General features: G+C 42.3%; 1 protein-coding gene across 2 annotated transcripts in view; it reads right to left on the bottom strand.

Annotated features, from left to right (window-relative positions):
- The window catches only part of GLUD1 (glutamate dehydrogenase 1), a 32,197-nt gene extending 12,932 nt beyond the window's left edge, over nt 1-19,265 (bottom strand). For both annotated transcript variants that reach the window (XR_012831444.1, XM_075718000.1), the window contains exons 1-5: nt 18,821-19,265; nt 6,784-6,864; nt 5,886-5,941; nt 4,937-5,000; nt 3,169-3,263 (exon numbers count right to left, since the gene is read on the bottom strand). Coding sequence is in view for 1 of the 2 variants with exons in the window: in XM_075718000.1 (XP_075574115.1) it covers nt 3,169-3,263; nt 4,937-5,000; nt 5,886-5,941; nt 6,784-6,864; nt 18,821-19,265 (741 nt within the window). In the remaining variant the exon portion in view is untranslated. The remainder of the gene's footprint in view (nt 1-3,168; nt 3,264-4,936; nt 5,001-5,885; nt 5,942-6,783; nt 6,865-18,820) is intronic.
- Nucleotides 19,266-20,236: the final 971 nt, after the last annotated feature.

Below are 20,236 nucleotides of genomic sequence, written 5' to 3'. Positions count from 1 at the left end.
CACCTCTTTAAAAACAATAAAAGTCATGCTGGGCCTGCCACAAAATTCCTAATTCACTTTCCCAAAATGTAGCTGCATTGCTCTCCTTAAGCTGTATGCTCCCTCTGGTGGCATATCAACTACAAACAAGATCTATGGTGGTGGTTTGCTAAGAACAACTTGGCCCGGCATTTTGATATACTTTTAGGTTTTCATTCTGTTTCAGATTGAAACTACATTTTAGCCTTCATGCATTTGCAAAGGAGGAAGTATGTTTTATAAATACTTGAAGAAATACAGCCTCCCACCATACATAAGAATGTATTTATTAAAGTCCCTTCACTTGTCCCAAAAGTCAGTTGGATGTCTCAGGAAGTACAGAAAAGTAGAAAGCTTGAATTTAATCAAAAACTTTAGCCATATATAAGTCAGTGATCAGCAACTTAAGACGGATTTTCTGGAACAGTTAACATGGTAGTTACTAAAGACTTGCATGGTTTGGCAAGAAAACAGAGCATGAGGTGAGGGCAGGTCCAGGTCTTCCTGAAGTCACACATACAAACCACAGTCAATGTCAAAGTCCTAAAAACTCTGGGTTTAAGTCAATCAAAAAACTGTTTAACACATCTTGGCACAAAAAGAAGGACTATGGCTTTTAAGGAGAAGCTTGTAAAGTGGCTTATGGCGAGGCATTAAAGACTTCTATAATAGTTATAATAGTCTATGAACTTAGCTGGCTAAATTCAGACACTGAACTTTTGCTTGTTTCTTAACCCCCTTCCACGCTGCAATAATATTTTCCTTGTCTCTCCAGCTTCCTGGCTCTGTATATTAGGTTTCAAGCAGACTTCCCCTACCTGTTTATATCTGTTATTTGGCTTTTCCTTTCCACTTCAAGCTCCCTGAACACATCTGTCTGCAACCACACCGACTCATCAGGTCTGTAGAATTCTCGCTGAAGTTATCTTTCCACTCAATTGAATGTAGTCCCTCGCATAGCTTCCATCTGTTTTCTGAATTATGGTTAGTTTCAGTTTTGTTCAATGGTCATTTTCTCCTCTTAGTTCCCTCCTTCCCCATGGTCACTTCTATATATCTGGTAGTTCCTTAATCACCTTTATTTTTGCTCTTGGTGTCTCAGCCAGATAGTTACCTGAAACATCTTCCTCTACAAACTGGTTTTGAAAGGCTATTCAACTTTTTGCAGTGTTGTCAGAGTTCCCACTTTCCTTCTCTATACCATTCTCCACAATAACTCATAAATTCCACTATGGCTGTTGTAGCATAATTCAAATTGTGTTTTCATCCTCAGTAGCTGTTGGTTTGTTTTCTTTTGTCATTGAAACGTGTATGTGTAGGACTACACAACAAGCTGAGATGACAAAGTAGAAAAAATAAGAAATTCAGCCATTTAAAAATCTTCTTCTGTATCAGTGTTTAGTTTTCCACCTATTAAGAAACCTCAAGCTTCTGTATAAAACTATCTGTGAACTACTAACAAAGACAGCAAATCTTAAAGCAGGTCATGTGCCGTGAGCCTTCTGTGTCAGTCGTAATACAACAATGCTGTTGTATCACAGTGAAATACGCGTTTTAGTGCAATGAATTAAATGTTAAAACTTAAAATGCTTTGAGGCACTAGTTTTCTTAAATGTTGGAATTTGATGTTATGACTGAGGGAGCAAGTTGCCACTCCGAAGTCATAATTTTGGAATTTTTTTATCAGATTTAAAATTTTAAATAATGTATTAACACTTACATATGTGAATAATAAACAGCAAGTGTTTGATACCGATATCCCTATCTAACAGACCGTTGTAGCTAAAAGTGATTAAACTCAACAATCAGCATGCCACAGCCTATTCCTCAAGCATTCCTTCCCCACCCCCCCAGTAAGATACCTTAGACTGTATTTTCAGATCTAGAAGAACTTGTGCCATCCCCTCCTCCTCTAGTTAAAGGCATCGGACAGCACAAGGCAAGTATTATGCCAAGAGGCTGTCTCAGGAAAGCCAGGCACGTCTTGAACAGACATGCCAGAGAGAAATACATGTTGGGTGGCTCTAATGCCTTATTACTGGGGGTGTACACCCTGCTCTATTTCTGAGGAACTGTTGGAAGGGACTGCGGAAAGCGAAAAGAAAGAGTCTTTTCAATTCAAAAGGAGCCGAGATAGGCAAACATGCGACAGTGTAGCATATCAACACACTAATAGGAAGCTATGGCAAGACTCCTTAGCAAAATACGACCTGCTGGAGTAGCAGAAACAACGTCTGAAAGACAAGCTAGAAAGTTTGGGTAGCATGGACAGTACAGCCTTAAGAAATAAGTTGCTTGTAATACATCTTTATTTCGTCCAACCTGTCAAAAGTATACAACAGAAGTGTTTGGTCAGTCGTGTTTTTGGTACAGTCAAAACAGGCACAAATAACCCCGGCAACGTAAGGACAAACGGCAAATTAAGGGCTATAATTAAAAACTAATTTTAAAAAACTTAAACTTTTATTTTATTGTCTTCTGGGCAATAAATTGTATCAGTGTCCTTTTGCTTTACTTTTTGGAAAATCTGCTGAAGTTTACACTGATTACTTCTTACCTTTAGGGGACCACAGAGACCTTTAATACTTTTACAGGTTATACCAATAATGTGAACTTAATTTACATGGTCTCTTGAATGCAAAAAAACAGAGCATTTATTTAATAACACTTGTAAATTCAGTAGTCTGAAACAGAAAGATTTCAGTACTTTAAGACTATACCAACTATTATGAATGAATTGTTTAACAACTTTAAATTAGTAATTACAGTACTATTGAAAACCAGAGGGAAGTGGTAGAAATAGAAACCAATTTTAGACTAAGTATGAGACCTTTAAAAACAGTATATTTTCTTTTTGCTGAACAGTTGCAATCAGTATTGTATCCAACTTAATTTAAGCCTAGTATAAAAACATTAACCTTAAAGCTATTCAAGCCTAGTATAAAAACATTAACCTTAAAGCTATTTTTCCTTAACTGTACCCTAAAAACCTCACACCACTTAAGTTGTTACAGTTTGCAAGAATATATTTAGATCCACATAATTAAATAAAATTATATGATTAAGCAGCATGGTAATAAATTTCTAGATAAAAGGATTTCTGCAAGCCAAGAAAGCTTTTCTACTTGAAAGCCTTTGCTCAAAACTTACATAGTGTCCTATGGTACTGGCATAGGTGTCGGCAATCCAGGACATCTCCCTCTCCCCTGTGCTCATATCAGGAGCAGGCACATCAACACCAGGTCCTGTTGGCAACAGTGAAAACAGCTTCTAAGGATCAAACATCAATAGTTATCTTCAACCATTATTCCCTTGGGAACTGTGCAGGGCTTGGCAGAGGAGAACCTTTTTCCTCTTTAATCCTCAGTTTATTCTGCAATCAACAGATTCTTCTGGATTCAATTCAGTTTTAGATGCCGCGTCACGCATTTGTGCAATGCTGTCAAAACCTCCAACCTTTCACACAAGCCATTCATTAAAATGAAGGTCAGTTTGTCAGTAAAAGTCAGAGTAAGATAATGCACCAAAAGCATATTTATATTTTTTTGACGATCATTGCTGTAACAACAGGGAGGGCACTATCTAGGTATGATTTCTATATGCCATGATGCTAATTGGTTTTTTTTGCATTAGAATTTCCTTTTTGTTCCTGGGTGAGTTTAACAATTGAAGATAGGCTGTTCCTAGTCATTGCACTGTAGCACATGCATTTGATTTTAGCCCTTGCTTCAAGAAAGAGACATTACATCTTTCTTGATGAAATAAACCTTTGAAAGAAATTTCGCACATCTGTTGTAATAAAAGCAAATTCTGTCTGTTTTTTCTAGATAACTAAAAATAGCACTTGCCCAACCTATTTAAGATCAGAGGGACTTGCTCAGCAACATTTTAAATGCAATGCTGCTTCTACTCATGTTTTTTTTCTAAGTATTTTTAAAAGATTTGTGAAAGCTGCATAGCACGAACTAGAGAGCCAAAAAGGAAGACAAATTTAATCATACCAATTGTCACTATACAATCACTATAGCTGGCATAGTGTATAGTATTCTCCTAGTCACATGTAACATCAATAAGTGTTTATACAGAAGCTTAATTTAGATGAGAAACACTCTGGCTGAAAGAGCAGATGACAAACACTCTGCCTGAAGAGCAAGAAAATGCAGATAAATGGATATACATTCCCAGGCACAGTTAGACATCAGGAATACATGACAGACCTTTAACTAGTTACAGGCCTTATTATTCAGTTGAATAAGAACCTCCTCCAGGTAAAGATCCTCCATATAATTACAAGTCGAGCTAGCAACATTCAGCTTTCTCCAGAGGAGACTTCCAGATAGCCACTCCAGACAGCAAGCTATCAGAAAAACACAGGGTTGAGAGTCTGAATCAAACACCTACTAACACTACAGAAGCTGAGGTTCTGTTACAACAGGCACCTATGCTTCTTGCCTATGCTTCTCTTGCAGCCTGTGGTTGCCATGGGTGAAGCCATCAACTTTCTCTGGGGTGGATCTTCTATTTCCTTCCTCTGTTTCCTCAGATATCTGCCAAAAGCCTCAACTGAGACTACAGGAAACAGTAACAGCGAAGAGCTTGATATTAGAGACTAAAATTGCAACAAACTTGGTCACAATTTTATAATCTACCACTAAGAGAAATGTGATTCATTCTGGATCCTGTGAGCTCAGCTTTTGTGGCTTTTTGTAGCAGAACAGCCACCAGAAAAAAGTTAAGACACGGTTCTCTAAAATGCACTAAGATGCAATGACTCAATTCTTTGAGGCTCTTTGCTGAAAGTTCTATACCCAAATTATTTACAACTCTCAAAAATACAGTTAAGGATGCTATCTAGTGGACGCTGCCAATGCACAAAAAATGGATTCCTAAATTTTAATAGTAAAATTGCACAACGTACCAATAAAGCCCTTTTTTGCCAGCTCCATGGTAAACCGTCTTGTGATCTTTTCCAATTCATTGTCCTATAGAGAAAATGCAATAAATATCACAAGAAATCATTAGTGTTTACAAATATTTGCTAGAACTTATGCCCAAACACAAACAGACGCCCTTTTCTTTTAGAAGAAAGGATGATTCATATATTTATCTAATTTATAATGCCCCTCCCTAGCAGACCCTTGGTACTTGGGCAGCACAAAGAAACATTCGGCTTTCTTTCCGTACATTCTGATCCACGAGTTGGGGGTGTGGCACAGGAAGAACCACCTGTGCTTGTGGTGGAGATTTCCAGCAAACAAATCTGATATCCTATGTGAGAGATTTATAACCAGCAACAGCAGTAGCCAGCCCGCTGGTTGTGCAATCAACACAGTAGAATGACTTCACACAAATCCTTACAGGAGTTTCAAGCTTAGAATATCTGTTACGTATTCTAGTATGCTTTTCTGTACAAGTTATTTTAATTAGGGCAAGAAGGCAAGTCTGCAGTAAACTTTTTATAAGCCAAGTTAGTTATTATTCACACTGGAACACTGCATAGAAGGGTTTAATGGAGCATAAAACTATTTGTCAAAATAAACAAAACCATTAACTTTTTTCTAAGAGTAATTTAATTTAAGGCTTTATTGGCAGTATCAACTTAAAAAAAAAATCAGGTTCCAAACTATTTGCAGTCTTCTGACTTTAAGAAAGTAATAAATTAAATAATTGAAGTATTCCACCTCTGAAACATCCACCTTTTTAAAACCTCTTTTCCTACCTATTGCATGCACAAGCTAAATTCAGCCTTTACAGAGGCAGAAGTGGCAGGAAGTTTTAAGTGGTCAACAATGCCCTAGAAGAGCTTTTTTTAACTGGCTGGCTTCAGTACTGCAGGTAACCAAATTTTTATCTATGATTAAGCTTACTGTGTAGTTCTTGGGATTGATCTTGACACCAGCCTTTGCCCCACCAAATGGCACATCTACAAGAATGCAAAGGAAAATCATTTTACTTTTTCAACAATAAAGGCAGAACGCATCAGTAATACGTGTGAGGAATTATACCTTTGATTTTAGCAGTGAATTTGGTTTTGCCACATTTAGGGCTTCACAAGCGTAAGCTATAATCTCCTATAGGTACTCCTATAAAAATGGGAAATCTTTCAAGGGCAGCTTGAAAATGGGCTTTGAAACTCAGAAGTTCATGATTTAAATTTTCTATGCTTCAAGCTCTTGTACTTAGCACTCATAGAAACATAAGTTTTACAGTTTATATTTTACTGGTTTGGCTCAAAAAATTTTACTTTGGAAGTCCTAAGTGAAGTGTCCCTTTATACATTAAGAAGTATTTTGTTTTCTTATATATAATGTGCAGATTCTCTCCAAACTCCCCTACAATTTAGCAGCTGTGTATGAATTATACTTCTTTATGACCTATAAAGGAATTTTATCCTTCTCTCTCCACAGCTCCCCTGCCTGAATCATCCTTTACAGCGTCCATCTGTTCCCCCTAAAATTAGCCCCCTCCTAATCCAAGTTTGTCATACTTTGAGTTCAAGAGCAGTACTTTTACGGGAGGGGGTAACTAGCAGAATTTGGACTTTTCAAATGAAAATGTAACTTTATACAAGTACCTACAGTAACAGCAGAGGGAATACGTATTATTATTTCAGTCACTATATATTTTTTTTCCCATCTTGCTACAGCTTTTAGTCAGAGATTAGTGTCTAAAACTTAATTTAATCCTTTAGATGCTTTTCTGTAAATTAGATCAGTACTGATTGAAATTAAAGATTGTATCCTTGCTTGAAAAATTATCACTTACCAACCACAGCACATTTGTATGTCATTAGAGATGCTAAGGCTTTCACTTCATCCACACTAACATCCAAACTGTAACGAATACCTGCAAAAGACACATGAGAAAAAAAAAAAGAAAAGGAATTCACTGAACAACTTCACAGGTATTTAGAAAGTGGGAAAGTTAATTCTAGACCAGCCATCTATAACACGCAAGGATGTAATTTATCAACTCATTTGCTTTAAGGCTTAAAGAACAATCCCCCATTCTCCTACTTAGATATCTATCTTTTACTTAGCAGAAATCAAGACTTCAGCAATTCTCTAGTAAGTAGTTTAACAGCAGCACTCAACCTTGGAACAAAAGTGACTATTCCTTGGGAGGAAGATGAGCCAAACTGATAGGTAACCTGGAGTAGAGTTTTCAAGAGGCTGATAAAGCTCATCAGCATCCCGTAAGATCTTTAGCTTTGGACTTCATTCATTGTACATACAAGATGAACTCTGTTCCTGACAGTAACTTATCAGTACAGGTCATAATCAAGATCTCTTTGCTAGAGTAACGCAAACTCCCGTTAAGCTATGAGCCTTGCCATACCTTGGCTGTGGTCCAACAAAACCACACGTAGCTTCAGAGCCCTGGCTGCTAGGCACAGCCACATAATCGAAAGCAGCAAGCCGCTCCACTAATTCAAATTGGTTCAAAACATTTTGATGGATTGCTCTACCCCAGCAAGCCCGCGTGACCAGGCCACCCATCCCACACCCGCGTGGAAGCCAGCCCACACCTGCATTCCCTGCTCTGAGTCATTCAGCAAAACTGCAAGTGTGTGCTGACACACGGTCCAGATGCAAATTCAAATTGTTGTGCTCTGATAGCAGCTCGGATGCGGAACGGGCTATCCCAGCCATTAAGGCAGTTCAAAACTGAGTGGAAAATGATTACACAAAGGTAGGGAGATCCATCACCTGCCTGGCTCTTACCAGCCTTCTAAAAAAATGGGTTGTAGCTGTCCAATAAATTGATTGAACTCCAAGTTAAAATTCATGTATTCTGGAGGTCGTTGCAGAGTAGAAAATATTTAACCAAACTGACAGGGCACATACACAGAACTACAGAAGCCTAAACATGACCTTTAAGATCAACACAGTGCCCAGAGTCATGTGGCCACAGCAAAAAAAAAAACCCCAAGCCCTACAGGTATTTGTTAGCTTCTATCCAAGCTTCTCCTACATCACCAAGCAAATAACAGAGCCATGAAGTATTTATTATCCCCACCTCTACTCCCCAAATCCTTCGCTGTAGGTTGTGCCAAGTTGCATGGTGGTTTGTAGCAGGCACAGAGTGTCCTTTAGATGCTAGGACAAGGCACCGCAAATTTCCTATTATGTAAAGAGAAGACCATATTCAGGTCCTCAGGAGTGAAAAAAGGGCCAGCATACATTATCCAAACTAAAGCACTGTGCTGCTATGAAAGCCATTCCTGAATGCTCTGGAAACAATCCCAGTTTCAAAGGAACTGGGTGCTGCTCAAATAAAGCTGAGGGCCAAGTGCTGCTTTCTTATGTGAGTTCAATCAGTAAAAGAAAGTACCATGCCTCTGCAGAACAGAATTTAAATTTAGTGTGTATATGGGGGAAGGGTGGTCTCCAAAAGCAAACTAACTGATTTCTGATTTAGGTAGCTGTAAGGTGTTAATGTCTGGCCTTCCAAGAACCTTCTCACAGGAAGTAATATTTGAAATTTAAGTGGAATCTATCAGAGCCCAACAGACCAAAGTTACAACATACACGTGTTTTTTTTTTAACATTTCTTACTCTGGTCCTTCAGAGGAGCGGTTATCCTCCTGTCAAGCCCTGAGCAAGAGCAAACACCACCTTTGGTACCGGCTGTCCTGCCCGGGGACACTGATCCCTCTTGGTTGAGCAGGTACCCTGGGGACAGGTCTCATCTGAGCATTGCTCAAGCTCGCCAAGTCTGAAGCCCCGATCCACGCTGGGCAGCAATGAACTCTGCCCCTGCACCCCCCGCTGAACTCGGTCACTGCGTATTTATTCAACCCATGCATTTATTCAAACTTCAAGTTGCATACACAAAGCAGTTCTGCTGTAACTATACTCCCGCAGGCACGCAAAATGTCGTTTATTGATATATGGAAAGCAGCAGTGGGCTAAAGAGTTAGGGAAAGTTATTTTGTACAGTTTTAACAGGGAAGCAAAATACAGGAGGAGGGAGCAGCCTCTTCTGCACGTCATACTGCAGATGGCATCCGAAAAGGTGAACAAGCAACAGTTTAACTAGAAGGCTCAAACACATGCCAAACAGTTACATCTCCGGTTTCCTTGTATAACAGTCAACGGTTACTATAAACTTTACTGCAATAAATATTAAACTTTCATACCAAGGGAGCTAGGGAAAAAGCCTCAAGACTAACAAAGTACTGAAAGGCTTTCAGCTGAGGTGCCTGTTTGTCACCCATGTACATAGACCAGAATAGGGAAAACTTTTAGACTTGAGGCTGAAACTGTCCTTTTCAGGACAACTTCATATTTTTGAGCAAGATTTAGCTTCTTTTCTAGCCTTTTGAACAGCTTTATTTGAAATGGCTTGTCTGCTGGCTTTATCTTAAGTGGGAGACTAGTCAGTTCTGAGAGTTGGGCTGACTCCACTAGCCACTTTGCTCCAGTTCATCTGCTAAAAACTTTCATTACAGTGTCAGGCATAGTTCAAGGTGTGGATTTCCAGGTTCCCCGATAGGTGTTACGATTTTTTCCCTTCTGTGGCATGAGCGGTTAACATTTAAGATGTGCTAACACTTCGTTCCTTTTCACAATTTGGCCAGTTACAGTTTTCCAGGAATTGTAATTACTCTACAGGAGGCCCACCCTCTTGACCGGGAAGTTATCTGTGCTAAGCTGTTAGGACTGCCGAGAAGCAGGCATCTGAGAATGCTGTACATTCCATCTGCAAGGGGATGCACAAAGATAAAAGACTTCATTTATATTCTATTTGGACAACAGTGAAATTTAGTTTGACAGCTTCCTAATTTGGCAGGAAGAGAGTATTGCTGTGCATTCGTATGGCTCTTTCGGCAGTGTTACTATGCGTTCAATAGCCTGAGTCTAAAAATGGACTGTATACACAGATGTTGGTTGGTTTTTTGTTTTGTTTTTTAAAGATTCTTAATACATAAGCAAATGAAAGTCACTGCTATGCAGCAAGATTATAATTTTTTTTTTTAAACCCTGGCAAGTCCCACGCAGTAAGTCTCTGGAAACTTGTGACTTTTACAGCAAACTAGCTACAAAAAAATAGTTTGAAGAAAGCCTCAAGTTACAGTATGACTCACTGCCATGGAAAATACTTTTCACTGGAAAACATACAAATTCTTGTTCAGTTGAGAATTCTCTTTCCTTGCCACACCCCAAGAAGTTAAACAGTATGCTAAGAGGGACTTTGTTTTTCTATGCACAAGACCTTCTAGATGAGGAAACGTTTTCATTTTAATTTTGTTTCATTACTGGTCAGTATAAAGAAGGCAGCTTTATCATCACATTGCAGTGTCTATGCTTTTAAAACTTCTTTTTTATAATCTGTATTTTAGAGATATTACACTTCACCCAGGTACCTCTTGCACTGAGCCCAATAATTGTTTTGGCCAAAATAAAATTTGCTCATGATTTAAGCTTAGCTTCTTAGATGCTCTGGATTCATTTTCACTTTTCCAAATGGAGGCAGCAAAGCACTTGAAACACAGTACTTTTTAAATAAATGTCAATGTAGTAATTATCAATAAGACTGGATTTTGGATTCTAAAACAACAGCAGACAGTTACCATTTTAATCAGTAGGTTTGTACTAAGGAGCGTACTAACAGGCATGTAGCAAAGATCTTGATTTCAAAGAAAACTGGCTATACATCCTACTAGATTTGACATTGTACAGATTTCAGTATGTTCTGTAATGTTCAGTGTGTTTATTATGCTTCCTTTGAAGACACGGTGTACAGAACCACCAATCAAGCTTTGCAAGTTTGATTACTGCCATTCTAGTACGCCTAAAAATCTACATTTAGGAAAGTTAGTGTAATTATCTCCTGATCTTCTAGCGCAGTAATCTTAAATGGTAGTATCTACGTATGCCCTTGTCACTAATGAGCATGAAGTATTCAAAGACAAGTCTCAAAACTAAACAGTTGCCACAGTAACAGTTCAGAGCAAAACACTTGGTTAAACTACTCTTCCTGCACTAAGTACCTTGTAAATCTTAGCAAGTCTCTCAAGTTCCCCAGAACCTGGAACAGATTTGTATCTGTCTGAATTACTGGTATCTAACAGAGGCTTTTGTCCTGCTTTGACTTTGGTGTTTTCTTCTAGTTATGACCACCTCTTGATCTTTGAAACTAATTTGGGTCCTTTACAGATGACAATTCTTGTTAAGATGGTGCATTTGTTCTGCTCACCTCTATTGGCAAAATGCTTGCTCATCAGAACAAGCGTTTCAGGGCAGCAGCTATCCTACACTATCCATACAGCACTCAGCAAAACAGATTTCGTTATCTCATTTGAAACTTTTTAGCACTAACTGCAGCCAGATTAATCTCACAATTAGCAACACTAGATTCTCCAGCAGCTCTATGGGTTAACAGTCTTCCTGACCCTGTCCAAAGGCTGATGTTACATCCAGAGTCTAAAGGAGCTTCGGTAAAAATGCTCACCTTGTTCAAATTATTCAGCAAAACCCGCAGACGAAACCCCTAAGTCAGCTCCAGCATTTATTGTAATGCCTTAGTTCCTTAATATTTTAACTCTGGATGGTGTATAACATTTTCATTTAGATGAAGTTTGGGAAGTAAGCAAGTGAGACTGTGATTATACTACTATCAAACCCTCCATAATTACTGACACCTAACACCGTAGGAACCAGTGTTGAAGCAATCCTTAGGCTCTTGCAGAACAAGTACATTTTTCTAAAAACAATCCAGCCTTCCCTATAAGGAAACTGTTTAGCCTTATTTAACTGTTTGGAAAGTGTGGTAAACAGCACAATGACAAATTTGCAATTATTGAAGACGAAGAAATTCCAGACAAACCTAACAAAGCAAGATGAGTAATTCAGTGCTGGAAAACAAAAATATTCCTAAACTCAATTCACTAACTGCCAAGAGAGGAGATAAAAATATTTATCTCTTCCCATGTAGCATTAGACAGCTATAACTTGGGGCAGGAAAGAGATTCCCCTATGGACACATCCCACCATTCTGGTTTAACCACTGAATAGATATTCAGTGACCATTAAGGTACTCAACCAGACAGAATACTTCAGTATACCACTTCTTGTATACTTTTAATAAGTTGTACTTAAGTATATACTTGAAATATACTTAAACACATACACATATACCTTTGTTTCAATCCATGCAGGGAAAAGCCAAGAATATTCTCTGTTAAAAAAAAAAGCATGGTGCATTAGTAAGATCTAGTGTTTTAAATGCAAATATGGCTAATTTAGTATACCACCAGGCAAGCACATAATACCTGAATACGGCTATGAAGTAGAGTCTCACCTATAGAACTACCTCAACCCTACCTAAAGGATTAGGTTGCTCATTACACTGCACTCAACAAGGACTGATACAGAGAGATGCAGTACTACTACTGCCATGCAGATATTAATACCATGCGCATGGGTGTGTGCAGAGGGCGGAAATAACACGAGTTGGCCCTATCTAGTCCAAATGCCATAGGAGCCACGGAACAATAAGCCACCATAGTGCTGACATGAAGCAGGCAAATTCCACGCTCTGCCTATGAGTTTATTTGCTAACAAGATGGAGCTGTTGCAATTCATGCAACAAAGAATGCCTGCCAGGATGACCCAGAGAACAGGAGGAAGACTGTCATGCAAGAGATTCCCCTCCTCACTCTCTCCAACACGTGTTTATCCAGAAAGCCCAATGCTGAGAGAGGTATGATCTCTCTATAAATAGACAAGGAGCCAACAGCAGCAAGGGAAAACAACTATTTAAGATCAAGGACAAAGCTGGCTACTGCACAAACAATATGAGCTGATTATATGAAAAAGCTGAGACTGAAAAGATCCATAGCCAGAAGAGCAAGGCATAGCCTCCTGCAAGATTATCAGAGGTAAAAACAACAAACCAGATACGGTTCACTTGCAACTAGTTTATTAAAGGACAGCAAAAGCATATGACACCCATTCCTTGTCCTGTTCTTTCAATTTGCAATTTAAATATATATCCACTGTTCTACTAATTGTAAAGTTAGGTACAATAATAAAACAGAAACCTATGAAAATAAAGCAACTGTATAAGCTTTAGCTGTAACACTGCAAGTGTTGTTATCACAGTTAGGCTAATTACCTTTTTTTCTGTAAAACTCTCATATTCCTTTGAAGTTAGATCAGTTTCCATGATTTATTTCAGGTTACAGATGGTCCATGTTACAGTTCCATCTGTTGCATGGTCCCTAGGGTACATTTCCATGTCTTACCCTTTTATAAGACCCCTGGGCCAAAGACACGACCTCAGAACTTTCATCCATGCATGACTTAAAAAAGCAAAGCCACCAACACAACCTCAGGATAAACAGGGCTCTGCTGAAGCGGAAATACCTCATAACACTACTCCATACTTCCCCACTTACAAAGGGGAAAAAACAATGTCACGGTAGCCAAGACAACACAGGGGGTTGTACGGGTCCAACTCTTGCATGCAAAGCTGCTTCTTTTGCACATAAGGTTACCATCATGATGTATGTATGCTGTTTTAGAAAAGGTAACGTGTACAACAGAGGCTATTTGGTGATTGGGCACTGAGCTTAGCATCAGCCTTAGACCTCTGCAATTGGAAAACTGCAGCAAGGACAGCATGAATAAATTTCACCTTATGCAGCAAGAAGCTCATTAACATGAACTCGTAAGTCAAGTGAGGACAATAAATCCTGACAGGCAGAAGAAAAGCAGCCAAAACCAGAATTTTTGGTTTGTAATGCGGTATAGTTCCATCCACTGACCAGCCAAAGTAGCACCACACAGGAAATCAGATTCATTCACCTCGAAGTCAATTGAGCAAATAAAGTACAAATCATGTCTTCATATACAGCTACCGAACATTGAAATGGAGTATGACAAAGTTTTTCAAAATCCCTATATAAGTGAAAGTGAGACTAAATCTAGTCTGGAACTACTGATGGTGTTAAAGTCTTTTGGAACTAAGGAAGCCATTGAGACTTGGTTAAGGCAATTTGGGTGAGCATCCACAAAACGTTAGGCTGTTTCCCAGCTCTGATTCATTTGGTTCCATTGATAACAGACCTGTTGGACACCTGGTTAACAGGAAAAGGCTTGAAACAGTTTTAAAAATACATAATAGCTTTATCCCCACAGTAGATGCTGCCTAAGAAACGTGGAATCATTTCCATAGTACTAAGCAGGTAGGAACTCAATAAGGTTATTCATACTTGCACATTGGTTATTTTCACTGATCTATTCTCTCAAACTGACCTATTAATGAAAACAGCTGTGAGCAACCACAGGAAAAAGCAGCTTAACCAGTTTCATACCTTTCATAGAACCTGATAAAATTATTTACAGATTCATTATTTTAAGTAGGAACGGCCGGAGTACTTTTCGACAGAGTCATCTGTATTCAGCCATCTCATTTCCTGTACCCTGTTTGGTTTGCTTTAGTTCTGTAGGCAGCTGTCAGCGCAGTGAACAAGAGCAGCTGTGGTTTCCTGTTAGTGCTGGCCACTAGCACGCAAGTCACCGCACAAGCAAGGGAGAGCGCGATCTGACCCGCAGCATTACTTCAGCTACCACGCAGCATCAGTCCAGTCGTATAAACGCTAAGTTCAGATCGTAAGCAACTTGAGTTCCAACACACAAGAAAACTGCTTATCTCAATGGGATGAGGAGGCTTCTAACTGACTTTCCTTTCCAGAAAACAGTTACACTGCAGAAAACGGAGTCTTTAAAACCTGGATTTGCATGCTGGACATCCGGCGAGGCCTACCACTTAAATGGGTATATTCATGACTGTTTCATAAAGATTCCTAAAGCACAGAAGAGAAGCACACCAAAAGAAAAAGAATCACCACCTTGTTGAGTTGCAAAGGTTTGCAACCCCCGAAGCAGAATCAAGGACTCATTGCTACAATTAAACAGATAAGCACTACAGGATGCAACAAGAAATGTTATTTCTGGGTTCTCTCAATGAGGCAGAAAAAGCCCACAAGTTATAAACTGAAAAGAAAGCGTGTTTCAGTACTTAGTGCCAGTTTTCCTGAAAAGCTCTTCTCTTGACCCAGTGAAGAATCACCTGCACTACCGTGTAGTGACAACTGTGTCCAACACAATCAAGTTGACTTGTGTTGCTACACCTGTTTTGGGGGGAGAGAGGAGAGCAAGATAAGCCATTAAATAACTTCCTATTTTTATTAACTATGCTTTAGATTGTTAGAACTAGGGTACTCAGAGCATCGTACTTCTTGACTAGAAATATGACAGTCAAGTTCCCACCAAGGTGTAGAAGTTTGCCTATGCAAAAAATGTAACACTGATCTCGAATTTGCCCTCGTCTGGCCCAACCCCTGCAGTCTACCATTCCATTTCTGTATCAGGCCACAGTCATCCATCCAGTCAGAAGCCTTATTTTCAAATCAGGCCTCTTCTGGCATTCACTCTGCTGAGTTATTTCTACTTGCAGACAACAGAGAAGGAGGTACAGAAGGATTAGCAGTCAAGGAACTGCTGCATTTCCAGGCAGGTATCATCTGCAGGCACATGCGAGTTTGAAACTTGCTTCATAAAGATCAACCTAGCATTAAGAAGTTTGGCACTTTCCCGATTTGGGCTAGACTACTAAGCAGGGGTTGAGGTTTCACCCTAGAAGAGAACGAGCAGGCAAAGAAATTGAAGATGATGTCTGTGTCACAAGGAATATAATCTAACTGCTATAATTTTAAGCTAAAAACATTTAGTAGAATCAGAAGGTGCTGCTAAAGTGCAGATAATTCAAATGTTTACTTAGTCTCTGTTTCCTCACGTAATTGAGCTGTCTTCCAGGTTTAGAGCATTTAAATCAAGATTCTTTAATTTGATTTACAGTATAAATTCTTCATTAGTTCATGGTTAATTTGTAAATGACCTTATAAACAAAAATAGTATACAGAAGTAACAAAATCACTAACGAAGTATTTTGGTATGGGTGTATAAAAAGAAATGGGGAACAAAATTAAAGGAAGACAGTCTTTAACAGACCTAAAAACATTTGTTTTCCCACATTCCATACTTGAATCTTGAAGTGCACTTTGATCATTTGTCTAATCTGCATACAGAACAGTATTCAGTATTCTTCAAATAGCATCTTATCCTTCAGCTTATTAGTAATAAATGGGCATACCATGTACTTTTTCTGCAAATGTACTTAAAGATATAAAGCCAAATTTGATTACAATTGATATAACATATAAACCTCAAGCAATACAAGAGATGAGCATTTGAAGTGCAATGCTCCTTAAAAGAATGACAGAGATGACAAACCATCCCTGCTTGCTAGCGATTACCTAGCAGTAACTAAAGGCTGTCTCCTTCTTAGTAGAAAATACAGATCCTTAAAATACAAATTGGTATGGGAAACCTTATTTTATCAAACTTCACTTCTCAGTAAGTGCAAAGTTAAAGTTCACAATTCTGCACCTGAAAAGATCTAGAAGCTGTGTTCCTCCTACTGCTATGCAAGCCTTCCAGATGCCAACTCACGCCTTCTTTTAAAAGCTGGCCTTATGTCCCTTGGTGTTTCTTGCTGGTGTGAATTACTTGCATCAGACTCTGGACTCCACAGAGTGGGACACACTCACTTCAGCACGTTTTCCCGTATCATACTATTATGGCGTTTGAGTTGCATTTCACGGGGCTTTGCAGTTTTTTCCCCAGTGGAATCTACTAGGTTTCTAGTTTAAAAATCACTTTTAGACAAAAGCTCAAGTTGTTGGTGCATTTCCAGTGGATCCAATGTACCATACAGGCAGAAGTATCTCTACCACCCCTTTTCTTTGCAGTTTAAGTAGAAATGTTCTACTTCCTCCTACCTTCTTTCAGAGCAAGTTTCAAGCAGTCAATCTACACTTACCACACGTCCCATTTAAATTTACTACAAAGTCAGATCTGTCCTCTGATAGTGAGCAAATTCCTAGAGACCTTTAGAAGGTGAAATCCATTTATGATCACTACACTGAAAAGAGTAGAGAGGAAATATCATTTGCAATTCCTTCCCTAAACCCACAGCGGGTGGGGAGCCACAGGAAGAAAAGGACAAACCGTTGAGACTTAGTATTTTCTTTAGCTGTCATTTCCAACTGCCTTGAAATTTACAGTTGTAACTTCCTACAAACACTCCAGTGTTTGCTCCAGTGTCAGTGCAGACAGGCATAAGAAATGCCACTGAAAATCAAGAAATTCTGTTGCGGATTTAGAAATGGAGGTATCGGAACAGAAGGTATCCAATCACCCAATTGGTCTTTTTTGTTCATGTACAGAGTATTTTATAATTTTTTGTTGTAAAAACATTAATTCTTTCAGTTCTGAGCAATACTAATGTGCAATATTAGAAGTTATCATATATTAAATACTATCTTGTTACTTCGTTTGCCGCTGAACTGTGTTTTGTTATGCAAACGGGGATCTTAAGAGTAACACAGGCTGTACACAGGACTTCTTGCAAGCAGCAGCAAAAAGTAACTTAACCTAAGCAGTGACAAACCAGAAGTGTAATAACCATCAGCATTTTAAAAGAAATTATAGCAATGGCAGAGAAACAGTAGCTCCAAGCAGAGTAAGCTTCAGTCATACCCAGCTTCAGCTACAACTAAGCCTGATGCCGGTAACTCTTGTTCCAAGTAATCACCAGAAGTTATTTTGAGTTAGTCTCTTTTGGGTAAGAATTAAACATGTCACAGGCCACTCACTATACATACTTGATTTTGGAAAGTTAGAACCACATTAACAGGACAGATTATTTGTGCTGCAAAGAGAAAAACTCCCATGTCCTATATACACACCAGCTGAACTGATTATCAAGCACACATTTACCTGAGAACACCCTTCCTACTATCTTCTAAAAGTCAGAGGTCTTCATTGATATGAAATCACAGAGAAAACTTTGCTTTCTGCAACCATCATTATTCACCACAAAGTTGCTTTACACTGAAGCAAAAGAAATGTATTTACTGACTACAGAAGCCCTGGTTAGAGACGGTCTCCAATACTTAACTGTCCACAAAGATCAGAGCTCCTGAATAAGTTATGCTGAAGGACATCTGTATTTGTTTTTCAAGGAAATGCCATCTGTCCCGGACTAAAAGGAAGTTTGATTCCTTGAGATCAGAGCCGATCCCACGGGAGCTCAGCTCTGCTCAGCTCCTCTGGGATTCACCCTCCTGCTCGGTCCCTTTGCACAGGCATGCCGCTGGCCTCACCTACGCCAAGTCAGCTTGCCCTAGAAAAATCACTTTTTGGCTCTTCCTGTGTATCTAGCCGCTAACTGGGAAAACTCGTTATTTTTCTCTACTGACGTTTTCGGGCTGAGCGTTCGGGTTTCGCGAACACCGCAGGCAGCACGTTACGGGGCGACTTCTCCAGCTGCCGGCTGGGGAGCGGACACTTGGGAGCGTGGCGTTTCCACGCGTTTGCCAAGAAAACGCTACCAAGGTTCGAGCCGCACCGAGCCGTCGGGAGGGCTGCCCTCGCACCCTTCGCCCCGCCCGAGGGGCCAAGGCAGGGAGACTTCGCACCTACGCCAAGCAGGCGGCTGGGGGGGGGGGGCCCGGGCCGCAGCCCGCCCGAGGGCCGCCAGGCACCGCCCGCCCCCGCCTCCCCTGCGGCGGCGGGAGCCCGCAGCCCGTCCCCCCGGGGCGGCGCGGAAGGGCTGGGCGCGGAGCCGAGCGGGGCGCGGAGAGCGGCTGCCGGGCCGGGGAAGGGCAGGGCAGGGCAGGGCAGGGCATGGCCGCGCCGCCGCGGGCCCGGCCCCCCGCGGGTCTCACCTCCCTTGCAGGGGGTGCGGTGCTGGCTGTGCTGCGCCCGGTAGCCCTCGATCACCTCCCACTCGCCGTTGTCGCGCTTGATGGGGAAGGTGACGCTGAGCACGTGGTTGCAGGGCTTGATGATGCGGAGGATGCCGCGGACGCGGTGGCGCCGGTCCTCCATGCTCTCGCGGGTGCGCAGCCCCTCCACCAGCTTGTCCTCCACGATGCTGGCGCCGCGGTCGAAGAACCCCTCCACCATCTTGAAGAAGTTGGGGTCGTCCTCCTTCTTCGCCGCCTCGCAGTAGTGCCGCCGCGGGCACCGGCCCCCGCCCCATGCCGCTGCCGCCGCTGCCGCCACCGCCCCTCCGGCTGCCGCCGCCGCCGGCCCGCCCGGCTCCGCGCCCGCCAGCACCGAGCCGGCGGCCAGGCGGGACGCCAGCAGCTCCCCCAGGTAGCGGTACATGGCGACGGCGCTTCCGCTGGGCGCGCTAGGCGGGAGGCGCGGAGCGGGGCGGCGGATCGCGGCCGGCGCTGGCGCTGCTGCTGCCGCCAGGGGCGCGTGGCGCCGCCGCCGCCGCCTTTAAACGGCCTCGCGGCGGGGGAGGGGCGGCGGGGGGGCGGCGGGGGCCCCGGAACTCGCCGCGCCTCCCGACTGCGCCTGCGCCCGCCCCGCCCCCGGCGGGATTCGCGGAGGGGAAGGGGGCGCGGCGCGCGGGAGCCTCGCTATGGGCGGGGCGGGGGGGCGTGGCCGAGCATGCGCGCCGGGGCGGGGCCGCCCCACAAAGCCGCTGCCGGCGGAGGAGGGCCTGGCCGCTTATGGCCGCTCCCCCGCGGCCTCCGGTAGGTCGGCTGGCGGTGGCGGCGGGAAGGGACGGCCTGGCCTGGCCTGGCCTGGCCTGGCCTGGCCTGGCCTGGCCTGTCGGTGTGTAGCGGGCAACTCCGCCTCGCCGCCGCTTCCTGCCAGGATCGCTTCCCCTTCCTCTCGCGGAGCTGCGGGTCCCTGCGCGCTCACCCCTCGCGGCCGCCGGCTGGCCGTTAACGGCCGCCGGGGCTCCGCCGTCCCTCGCTAGCGAGCCGCTCTTCAGCTTGCTCCGCTCCCTCGGTAGTGAAGAGCCCGGGGCGAGCAGCCTTCGCCGGAGCACACCCGTGAGCCTCGGGCTGGCTCCCAGCGCCGCCTCCCTCGCCCTGGGCCCGGCTACTGGAGGGCCCTGGGTGAGGGAGGCCTGGCCTGGCTGTTGCGTGCTGCCCTTCTGCTGGGCGAAAAACGTGGCCCCTCGTGCCGCCAGTACAAATACAAGTAAGGGTACTTCTACACAGCGTGGTATACAAAGCTATTCAGGTAAAATACAGTTTGTGCAAAGACCCCTTTTGAAGGGAGCCTGTTAGGAAAACCCAGCTTATCCAAATGTGTTCCTCTTGACTGACCTGTCAAGA

Source organism: Pelecanus crispus, chromosome 10 (genome assembly GCF_030463565.1).
Source record: "Pelecanus crispus isolate bPelCri1 chromosome 10, bPelCri1.pri, whole genome shotgun sequence".
In the NCBI taxonomy this organism is placed as follows: domain Eukaryota; kingdom Metazoa; phylum Chordata; class Aves; order Pelecaniformes; family Pelecanidae; genus Pelecanus; species Pelecanus crispus.
This window is presented reverse-complemented; position numbering and strand designations above follow the sequence as displayed.